At 42.8% G+C, this 12,142-nt stretch overlaps 1 protein-coding gene and 1 long non-coding RNA gene across 2 annotated transcripts in view; both read right to left on the reverse strand.

Annotated features, from left to right (window-relative positions):
* Positions 1 to 9,666, reverse strand: part of prkcz (protein kinase C, zeta) — a 105,215-nt gene extending 95,549 nt beyond the window's left edge. Inside the window, exon 1 of the mRNA XM_023957084.2 lies at positions 9,381 to 9,666. Coding sequence (XP_023812852.1) covers positions 9,381 to 9,457 — 77 coding nt within the window. The 5' untranslated portion in view covers positions 9,458 to 9,666. The remainder of the gene's footprint in view (positions 1 to 9,380) is intronic.
* On the reverse strand, positions 4,672 to 9,164 carry LOC144993967 (uncharacterized). Its single transcript, XR_013657288.1, has 2 exons — positions 7,400 to 9,164; positions 4,672 to 7,363 (listed from the first exon to the last, which is right to left on the reverse strand). It is a non-coding gene; the product is annotated as an uncharacterized LOC144993967 (long non-coding RNA).
* Positions 9,667 to 12,142: the final 2,476 nt, after the last annotated feature.

The raw sequence follows: 12,142 nt of genomic DNA on the forward strand, positions 1-12,142 counted from the left end.
CAGAACCTCCTAGCTAGAATGTTCAACCATTAGACAACCAATATCAAAACAAGTCCCTTCTGAAAGACCCGCTCCAATGGAAACAGTGTTTTTACTCCTAGAGGTATTTTTAGTCATGGAGGACATTTCTTTTCACATTTCAAATTGTGTTTCTAATTTTTTCTTCTTTCAACACAATTAAATGCTGTTTGAAAACGCTTGTTTTCATGATGTACAAACTACAACCGGCGGACCACAAGCTCCATTCTGATCATCCACCTGCAGACAAATGGATCCATGAACGGCTTTGTTGTCCTCGTCTGAGCTGGAACCATTTTTGTTAGCCAGAGCTTGTGAGTGGCAGTAAGCTAGCAGGAGAGCATGTGAGCAGATGGATGATGGGACATGAGAACAGGCTTACCCCCCACCCACAACTCAGAGGTGAATTTCTAAGAAACTCTTCCGCTCTGCAGAAACTAATCATGGTTCAAAGACCTCTGGGACCGGTTTTAGGATAGATCAAAAGATGATCAGAGTACGGATGTAAAAAAAATGAGGTCTGTGATGAAGGACTGGGACTGCCAGCAACTTTCCTGCAGACACACCAGTGTTGGAGCTGAAGCTGAAATGTTCCCATTTGCTTTCCTGGAGGCTCCTGGGAGTTTTTCACCTTTTACCTGAAAGGCTGGCTGGGTCCAAAGGTTCAGACTGGAGGACTCAGTTTGAATGCGTAACAGCAGCAGAGCAGCGTTCACAGCTGTGAGTCAGAGCTGTTAGAACCTAGATTAGAAGAGCCGAGTTCTGCTCCGGAGATCAACTCTGACCCTTCCTGTCACCCACAAGTCCTCTGACTGAGGGAAGCAGCCTGTTCAAATGTCAAGTCTTCAGTTCACAAACATTTCTAAGAATCTCCCGGCTGATGAAGGTGTCGCCCATCACCTTTAGCTGGATTCAACTGTGGCCTCACTCTACTTCCTAACAGAATCCAGAGTAGTCCTGCACAATTAATCCTAAATTTATCGTTATCGTGATTTCAAGCTGTGCAATATCCACATCGTGAAAGTCGGCGAAAATCGCAATAAATAGTAAACCTTAAATGTGCTAAAAACAATCTTATGGCAACTTGAACTTTTTAATGAATTGAATAAATCCCTTTATGCATTTGACCAATGGGATGGAGCTTTTCTGTTGGATGTTGCCCTCCTAATTATACAAAGGTCATTTGAGGTATTTTAACTCTAATTTAAATTACCGTAAACTTTTACAGTGAAATTTTTTTGTTGCTTATGCTATTTTTTCATTTATCACAGGTTATATCGTCATCGCATTATTGATCACTAATATTGCCTATCGTGCGTTTTCCTCATATTGTGCAGCCCTAATCCAGAAGTTTCCTTTCATCCACTTAAAGTTTCATGGGAAAACTATGGCGTTTCATGGCTGCTTGAACGAGTGCAAAGATAACTGAGCGAGTGTTTTTGGGAACTTAGAGCGAACTTTACAACCGCGCAAGCGCAATGCTAACCGAGCGACCCGCATTCAACAACTGCAGGGCTGTAATCTAACTGAGCAGCGCTCCTGCGGGCTCACTGGGTTTGCTAGCAGTGTTCAGGGGGTGTGTTTGTCACTTGGGGGCGGTAACCTTTTGGTTGATCTGATTGGCCGGTTTATGCATGTCAAATCCGGTGAGGCAGCTGGGCGGGACTTTCATTTTTTAGAGGTTTTAACACAGATGTTCTCAAAGATGTTTTTGTGGCCCTCAATAAAAGAGAGCCAGAGCCGGTTCCTTTGAGGAAAAACTTTGTGTTGGCGAGGAGAAAGGCGCTTTCAAGCTTAGTGGTCAAATACTTACTTTGTAAAGTCCTGTGCCTGATTTGCAAGCAGCTAAATGGAATGCTAAAAGAATTCAATTTGAATCATCACTATGTTACAAATCATCAAAACTATGACAAATTTTCCGGTGAGGAGTGCAGCAATAAGCTCCAACAACTACAACAAGGCTGTGCTGCACAGCAGATGTTGTTTACTAAAATGTCTAAATCCAGTGAAGCTGTGACAGAAGCTAGTAGCTTCGTTGTAGCTTTGGAAATGGCCCGGCAAAGCAAGCCCTTAATTGATGGGGAGTTTGTAAAAGAATGTATGCTGAAAGTAGCTGACATTGTTTGTCCAGAACAAAAGAAAAAGTTTGAGAAATAAGTCTGTCAAATGATGCAATTACTAGACGAGTAGAAGATCTGGACAGAAACCTCTAACAGTAAGTGGGAAATCATCTGGATTTCTGTTCCCCCCCGGATCATCTTCCCAGGTCTGGAAATCAAAAAACGAAAAAGGTAAATCTGATGGAATGAAGGAAAATAGATCAACATTAGATCAACAGCAGTGAGATGCTGCTCCATTGATTGATGGGAATGCAGAGTTTATTGTAGAGAAGAAGTAAACATTTTTATTTCCTGATGTTCAGCACCAGGACCACAAAGACACACGCAGTGGTCTAAGGGTCTACTCAGACTGGAAAAGTCCGCTGGTCCGGATCAAGTTTTGACTCTTGCGTTGGGTCTTTTTTCAGACTGCAGTAAAGCGGACATTTCTGTTACAAACCAAAGCTTGTAAACCAAAGCACATGACTGAAAATCTCTTCAGTCATTGGCCAAACCCACCAGAGGCATGTACAGGGTCTGTCCCCAAAAACAGTTACATCCCCCAACACAACCACTCCACCATCAGTAACTTCTGAGAGAAGAATCGTGACGCCTGGACGCGCAGAGAACCTTCAGAGCCTCATGAAGGTCCTGCTGAGAGCTCACTGCAACACAGTGAGCTCTCAGCAGAAACCAGGAACCGCAGGGTCCAGACCCCAGGAACACCTCATGGTGAGGAGGCTCTCAGATTTAGACCTGCAACCATTCATCATCATCATCATCATCAGGGCTGCACGATATGAGGAAAACTCTCGGTTGAAATAATAACAAAACAGCTAAATACATCGTTTCTGTTTCACTGCAACAGTTTAATTTAAGTTAGAGTCAACAGAACTTTAATTATAGTCCAGATTGGGCCTGGGTGAAAAATCGACTGAATGAATTAATTCGAATTCTTTGTTACGGGCGATTTAAAAAATAACTAAATCAAGTTTTTGTGTAATGGCGCATTTTTTGGCTCCCCAGAGCTTCCGTAGCGTTGGTTTCACACGGCGGTATGGCAAGCGACAAACAACAACATCCTAGCACACATGAAACAAGTGACAGCATGGCTACCGGTGAGAGAGGGAAGTTTGTTCCCAAGACAGGAATAAAATCCTTTACTGCCACAGACGTGGAAGAAGAGACCCCCCCCCCCCCCCACCCCCACGCTACAACATAGCCCTACAGCCCATCACAGTCAAAGGCAGCAGCACCACAAACCTATTCCAACACCTGGGGGAAACCTTTTATTACTGTTCTCCTTCACTCCCTAACTCCAAACATGAACGCACCCCAACACCTGTGCACGCTGTCACTCACTCTCGCATGGCATGTGCTCATTCCTCTGCAACACACACGCATCCTCATTCTACAACACCTATATAGTTATTTCATTAGTTAGATAGTTAGTTGTTACAGTTATTTGTTAATAAAGAATACTGCGTTGCAATTATGACTTGTACCGGTATACATTTGCGGTGGAGGGGGGGGGGGGGGGGGGGGGGGTTGCGCGGGGTGCGGTTGACCGCGACTCCTGCTGCTTCATCTGGCGGTGATCAAAAATCCCACACCGTCGCTACAAAACTGGGGCGAGTAATGACCCACTTAAATCGCCTTAAAGGAGATATTTATTTTCTCCAGGAAACTCACATGCCCAATAAGGAAGTTGTGCGACTTAAAAAACATTGGGTGGGGGAAGTCTTTCACTCCACATTTAATTGCAGGGCCCGTGGTGCAGCCATAATTTTCCATAAGGATCTTCCTTTTATTGCAGAAAAGTCAGTGCTAGACCCGAATGGCAGATATGTAATAGTTTCTGGGAAGATTCAACTAACATCCTTTCTATTCATCTGTGTTTACGGCCCTAACTGGGACGACAGTGCTTTTGTTAAAAAACTTTTTTCATCTTTTCCAGATCTCCAAAATCACTATATAATTATGGGTGGTGACTTTAATTTTGTGCAGGATCCGCAGCTTGATCGATCTTCTAACACTTCTGCCCCCCCTACTAGAGCAGCCAAAATGCTATCGACTCTCTCTCAACAGTTCGGTATTACTGACCCATGGGGGCATAAATTCCCGGGGGGAAAATCGTTCTCATTCTTCTCTCATGTTCATCGCACCTTTTCTCGTATTGACTTTTTTCTTTTAGATGTACGACTTCTGTCTAATCTGGTTTCTGTCGACTATCACGGTATAGCTATATCAGACCATTCTCCGGTTTCTCTTGATCTGGCCATACTCTCCCGGCCTCGCCTGTTGAACCAGTGGAGGTTCAATGCCGTCCTCCTAGCTGAGGAATCCTATAAAGAGTTTATACAATCACAACTAACTCTATTTTTTGAATTTAATGACCTGCCAGAAACAAATAGAAGCAATCTCTGGGAGGCCTCAAAGGCGTACATTAGAGGTCAACTGATTTCTTTTATTTCTAATAAGAGGAAAGTGGAGTCTGCTCGTACAAATTTACTTCTGAACGACATCAAGGACACAGACCAATTATTAGCTGCTAGTTTTGATCCAGACTTGTATAAGAAACGACTCGCACTACAGACAGAGCTTGATCTTATCTCTACCACGGAGGTCAGAACGCTGCTGCTTAAATCCAGACAACGTTTCTATGAATCGGGTGACAAGGCGGGGAAGCTTCTTTCATACCAGGCAAGGGCTGAGGCATCTTCTAGGCTTATTCCAGCAATATTATCTCCAGCGGGTGTGACGATCACAGACCCAGTTAGTGTAAACGAGACATTTGCGAAGTTCTACTCGACTCTTTATACATCTGAGTGTCCACACTCTCCAGATCTTGCGCTTGATAAAATTACTTTTCCACGTGTCACTGATGAGGATGCTGAAATTTTAGGTAAACCCATCACTACGGCAGAAGTCTCTGAGGCCATCAAATCACTCCAAAGTGGTAAGGCACCTGGCCCTGACGGTTTTACCACTGAATACTACAAAACCTTTTCCTCCGTGCTTAGCCCCTTCTTAAAAGATATGTATAATGAAGCCTTTCTCTCCGGCTGCCTTCCAAACACTCTCTCAGAAGCCACAATATCTCTTCTCCTTAAGAAAGACAAAGACCCTCTACTTTGCAGCAGTTACAGACCCATTTCCCTTCTCAATGTTGACTTTAAAATTCTGTCTAAAATTCTGGCTTCCCGTCTACAATGCGTTTTGTCTACCATCATAAATTTGGACCAGACAGGTTTCATGCCGGGCAGATTATCGTCGTGTAATACTAGACGCCTTTTTAACATAATTTCTTCGCCTTGCTCTGTAATGCCTGAGGTCATTCTCTCTCTTGACGCAGAAAAAGCCTTCGATCGGGTCGAGTGGAGCTTTCTATTTAACATTCTATCCCGATTTGGACTGGGGGGAGGGTTTGTCGACTGGGTTAAACTGCTTTACTCTTCCCCCAAAGCTTCAGTTCGCACTAACAATACGTTTTCTCCTTCCTTTTCTTTACATCGTGGCACAAGGCAGGGCTGTCCTCTTTCTCCTTTGTTGTTTCTTCTGGCTATTGAACCATTGGCCATCTGGTTACGCTCAGAAGCAGCCTTTATTGGCATCAAGCGTCTAGGCACAGTTCATAAGGTCTCGCTATATGCGGATGATCTTTTGCTTTACGTTTCAGACCCTATCACCTCCGTTCCCATCATCCTTAATATCCTACAAGAGTATAGCAATATATCTGGCTACAAACTTAATTATCAGAAGAGCGAACTTTTGCCTATCAATGACCTAGCCCGAATGATCCCTTCCTCTACTTTTCCGTTTCGGTGGTCACCTGGTGGGTTCAGATATCTAGGCATCCAGGTCACCCCATTATTGTCTGGGCTCTACCATACAAACTTTACCCCCCTGATTGACAGGACAGAGAGGGATTTTTTACGTTGGTCAGCTCTGCCGATCTCGCTTGCAGGTCGGGTTAGTCTGGTCAAAATGGCCGTCCTTCCCAGGTTTCTTTACCTATTCCAACATCTTCCAATCTTCCTAGGCAAATCATTTTTTGACAAGCTAGACAGGACCGTTTCATCATTTTTATGGTCGGGCAGGCCGGCTCGTATCCGAAAATCAGTCTTACAAGCCCCGAAGGATGAGGGAGGACTGGCCCTGCCAGTCCTAAGATTTTATTATTGGGCAGCAAACATCCAGAAACTTCTTTTCTGGATGAACGATGACAATGAGGCCATTTCAAGCTGGACTCAGCTGGAAGGGAAATCTTCAGAATTTTGTCTGCGCTCAATACTGTGTGCACAGCTTCCCCTTCCCAGTGTCCATACCTGCCCAGTGGTGTCCACTTCTTTGAAAATCTGGAGTCAATTCAGGAAACATTTCGGCCTTATAAATTCCACAGTCCTCACATCAGTCTACAAAAACTGCAGATTCGATCCGTCCAAAACAGATCTGTCATTCAAACTATGGCACAGGAATGGGATTAAATCAATCTCTGACTTATACACTAACAATGTATTTTCCTCATTTGAACAATTGTCAAAGAAATATGCCCTCCCGAATCAGCATCTCTTCCGTTTCTTCCAGATCAGGGACTATGTTAAAAAACTGTTTCCTCATTTTCCAAATCGCCCACCAGAAACTCTTCTGGATGTTCTTCTCTCCAAAGACCCTTTTGTTAATGGATGCATTTCAAGCGTTTACAAGTCAATTTGGACAGCATCCTCAAAGCCGTCCGATACTGTCAAAACTGCGTGGGAAGACGGTCTAAACCTTAACATTACGGAACAACAATGGAGGTCGGCATTGTCTCTTGTCCATTTGTCCTCTATTTGCGCCCGCCATAGATTGATTCAATGTAAGATTGTTTATAGGGTCCATTACACCAATGCCAGACTGGCCAAAATCTATCCTTCTATTAGTGATGCCTGCAGCAGATGCCATCTCTCTCCTGCCAATCATGCCCATATGTTTTGGTCATGCCCAGTGATCGCAGCTCTTTGGACAGATGTATTTGATACACTAACGAGGGCTTACAGATACACCGTCACACCAAATCCCATGTCGGCAATATTTGGTCTCCCCCCAACTTCAGACACGCCGAGTGCACTAAAGCGGGCCGTTGCATTTACCACCCTATTAGCACGCAGGCTGGTCCTGCTGAACTGGAAGCTCCCCCGTCCCCCTTCGCATGTCCGCTGGGTCCGCGAGGTGCTTTACAATCTCAAACTTGAGAGGCTTAGGTACTCACTTCATGGCTCACTCAGGGTGTTTCATGAGACCTGGAGCCCTTTCCTACAATATGTGGACTCCTTGACATTTCCTCACAATCTGGAGGCTGACTGAGCACCAGTGCAACAAAAAGCCACTGCTGTTACCCTGGTTTTCTCACTTATTACTACGTATTTAATTACCTTTTTTTTTTTCTTTTTTTTTTTTTTTTTTCTGGACGTATTTCTTATTTTAAAAAAAAAGAAAAAAAAAAGCCCAAGTGGTTTGTGTTTTTTATTTATTTACTTTTTTATTTTTTATTTATTTATTTTATTTATTTATTTATTTTTTTTGTGTCTGACTTGGCCTCTGGGGGTTGTTGACGGGGGTGGGTGGGACGGGTTGACATGTGAGTGTTTATTTTTACACATTGCCTTTTTTACATTTCATTTTACACTCTGTATGTCTGTTTAATACAGAAAATGTTCAATAAATAAAGTTATAAAAAAAAAAAAAAAAAATCCCACACCGTCACAGCTCTTGTTTATATCTTGTGGGACACAGAAAAAATGCGACTTCTCTAGTACAGATAGCAGAACCGTTGAGGTCAGATCTTAACGATACTGCAGTCTTGAAGAATGTTGCCCCGGGGCTCGTTCAATACCGGGGCACGGTACCCATCCCTATGAAAGGGGCACGGTGGCATATAGCCAAAGAGATGGTACCCATAGATACCGTGGAGAAGACGGGGTTTATTAATTGAATTAAAACCTTAGATCCCAGATGTGAGCTGTAATGTTAATCCTTTAGAAAATGGTGCTACTCTCAAGGTGAATGTTTGTCTCCTTTTAGTCTAGACTACAAAGTGTGACTTAAAACCCAGCTGGGACTTTGATTCCAAGAGTGTGTTCATGTACTTATTATTCATCCCAGAAATGGGGGTTACATTTGTCTTGCGTTTGATTAGATAAAAGCAAAATTTGCTTTAAGTTGTCTGCCGTTTGTACTTATTGCTTTCCTTAAGTAAGGGGGGGGGGGGGGGGGGACATCGGGGGGAAAAATCTTAAAATCGAATTAAAAAGTATAAAATCAGAGATTTTATTTTTAGGCCATATCGCCCAGCCCTAGTCCAAATGACCCTTGTCTACATAGGAGGCCAGCATCTAACATCTAATATGTCAATAGTTTGGATCATTAACAAAGATTTATTACAAATATGAACTAAAATGATTAGTTTTGCTTTAATATAGATGCTTAAAGACTTCCTGTTCAATCCTCATGTGTGGGATAGAGAACCAAAGCTAAAGGTTAGTTCCAGACTCATCATGTTTGTTCTCCTCATCAGAATAGCTCTCCTCCCCCTCAGCTTCAGGTGACAGGGAGAGCCGGACTCCTCACTGCAAGAATGAACTTCAGTCCAGGCAGCAGGTCGCCCCGGCAACCGCTGGTCCCACAACAACTACAGCTCATTAAAACCACAAGGAGGGATGTTTTCAAAGCTCAAAGATCAATGGAGACACAGGAAATGAAAGTTCACCTCTGAACTAGAGCAAAATAAAACTCATTTCTATCAACTACTGGTTTGTTCAGATGAACACACACTGGGAGAGGCGTTCACGTGTCTCCCTTTAGATCATGGTTAGTGACGTCCTTCTGCTTCACTTCCACCTGTTCTCTGACCTGCGTGGGTGAAGAACCTCCAGTTCCTCAGACAGGTTTGAAGGAACCGTTCTGGGGTTCCTGCTGTCAGAGTCCACCCATCAGCCACTGCGGCGCTCACCTTCATGTCCCGAACTGAAGGAGAATGGAGGCTTTGGGACCGAAAGTCCATCAAACCTTTCAGTGTCTGATATTTCTGGTGACCAGCAGGTCACACTGCTTTCACTTGTGGACTTATTTAACTTTCCTGCAGTGAGAAAGTCAGAAACGGTGTTTTTGTTTTACTCATTCTTGTGGCGGCAGGTGTGCCCGCGCGCCCGGCCCGGCCCGGCCCGCTACACCGCGCGCCGCCTTGGCTCCGCAGGTGTCCACGCGCCGGAGGAGGTCACTTACCCGCGGAAGTGCGCTTTTATCTTCACCACCTTAGAGGCCAGGTCCATGATGGATCCGTTCGACGTCAGCGCGTCCATCCCGCAGTTTGCTGAAAGTCCCGGGACAGGCCCAAACTTTGACGAACCCAACCTGCGGGTCGCTGCGGGGCATTCAGCGCGACTATCCCGCGCGGACCCGGGAGGAAACTTCCGGAAAGAAAACTAACGGAGCGGTTTTGAAGTTTTTTTACGGTGCAGAAACATTAAAGGCTTCGGAGACGGTGGAGCCGTCAAGCTCTCGATAACTACTAGGCCATTTCCGCTCCACACTTTCAAAATAAGACAAATTGAAACTATGATAGGCAGCGGCAGCATTGAGGAAGAGGCCGATGCTTTTATTTTGAAAGCACAACTGTAGGTTGCTCACTTCGCAGCTTGATAGATTTCTGTGGCTCTCTATGGTTACGGGGGTCAGAATTCACCTGTCCCGCTCCGCTCCTCGCGGCGGGTCCGCTGCGACCCACAGCGGGAGTGGCGGTTCTGGCAGCCACACCAGTAGCGCCCCTCAGTTTCCCCCAGTTACTACCCAGAAAAGTACAACAGCTTATTATGGTTTACTTTATGGTTCAAATATTTCACTATTAACAATTATTTTAAAAAGCAACCAGAGGCTTGTAAATTCGTACAGCTTATAGGACTGTTGGAAAAAAAATACCAAAAGTAACAATAAGTCTTACAAGGATAACAACACACATGTTTGCTTGAGGCTTGAAATGACCTCCATGTAAAAAATCTATTAACAACTAGTGCAATTTAAGCTTGAAGCTTATTGAGACAACTTTGCTAATATTGGGCTACATACATAATATTAAATTAAAAATTCTCATAGCTTACACTATGAACTTGGTCTGCTTCTCTTAAACTAAAAATGTGTCAGTCTTGCATTAATACGGGCAAAGTCATCAGTCAAACCCTGGTTTGTTAGTTTCTCAGTGGTTGATGATTAGAGCTACCAGACCAGGTAGCTGATCTTGAGCCTTGGATGATCTTAGGAACATTTTGATAAGCTTAAGCTTTCTTATCCTCACATCTAATTCTTTTCTAGTTTTCATGCAGTGGATAGGATCTATTGTCATGTGAGGTGATCAAAGAACTGGCATTAATCCAGGGTCTGTTAAACTCATTTTCCTTTTGGAAAAAGGTCTGCAGCAAAAACACGAGAACCTTTTTTTTAAGTACACCAACCACGTTTTTTCTCCTCTCCTCCACTAACTAAAGTTCATCTGAAGTACTGCTGATGGCAGCTTCCTCTATCATTCTCATTCTTGAGAGAAACAAATGTGGATGGAACCTGAATTCCTCCTCTGCAAACCAGATGTGTTGGATTCCTGTCAGTCATGAGGGGCAGTTAGTGGGTCAGGGGGCAGCTCTTCATCCACTGAAGCCTCTGTAATGGATGTGGATGTTTTTGTGTTTGTAATCCTAAAAAAGTCACATATATTGTGAATAAATAAATGTTTGAGGCAGTATGGATTATCATACATTTCATGAAATTATGTTCACACTGTGACTATAAAAATACATATCATATCTACTACACTAGTAATTTAAATGATGTGCAAACCTGATGTTTCTTGCTGTTGTGGATCAGATGCAAATGGGCCTTCAGCGTCTGTGGAAATGTTTGGTTCTGCATCCTGACCCAAAACAGCACTCAAAAAAAGGAAATTACCAGCCAATTAAGTTAACGAAAAAGTAACTTGTCATTTCAACCAGAAAATTTTATGTTTGTAAATCTTACGTGAATGAATCATGTCGATTGTACATAAAAATAATCCATTTAAAAGTTACTAATTTCAATCATGTTGATCCAACGTGATACCATTAAATTGGATGCATTAGTAATCGCAAGGAATTGTGGGATACCATTTTCTTTGTCTATCTGGGCAGATTGGGCTCTAAGTGTGAGTTTTTGTCCCTGGGTTTTATTGTCTAGCTGTTTTACTCTGTTTTAACTAGTGATTTAAACTGTTATGTTTATTTTTTTTTGCACCATGAGTTAAAGTTTGGTAGAGGATGATGACCAACCCCCTGGTGTGGTAGAATGCTAATGTTCCAATACTTAACACAGAGTTTGTGGCAATTGAGCTCCTGGCTTGTGATGTGGGACCTTGCTGGGTAATTCATGTCATTGATATGAAAATTAAAAGACCCACAGGTTGTAACTTTGGAACAAAGTATCAATTACAGATGTGTAAATGAAATTAAAGAAAAAAATAGAAATTTAAGTTAAATAAACTTAATTTTCTTATGTGTGACCAATTCAAGTGATTCAATTAAATTGGATCAACTTTCTTCTTTCTAGAGTGAGCAACAATATCAATTTAAAGTTGGGTGCAACTGCTGTATTTAAATTGAATCAACTTAAATTTATTAGTTTGAACCTAAATACATTAAGTTGACCCAACCTAAATACATTAAGTTGACCCAACCTAAATATATTAACATTAAGTAGGACCAACATGATTCATTTTTGTTCATGTAACGCAATCTAATCATGTGGAAATCCTTTCCATAATTTTTTTATGTTCATTCAAAGTGAACGTTTTTTGAGTGAGGTTCTGAAGTGATCCCGTCTCCTTCTGAGTGACAGACTGAGGTAGATGGCTGTGGGACATCTGTATCGTCTGGGACCACAGCAGCTGCTCCAAAAATATTTTAGAAGTGCATCTAATATGAATAGAAAAACTGAACATTCCTACAAAATATTTGAAGTAGAGGGGA

The sequence above is a fragment of the Oryzias latipes genome, chromosome 7 (assembly GCF_053564925.1).
Source record: "Oryzias latipes strain Hd-rR chromosome 7, Olatipes_Hd-rR_3.1".
Lineage (NCBI taxonomy): Eukaryota > Metazoa > Chordata > Actinopteri > Beloniformes > Adrianichthyidae > Oryzias > Oryzias latipes.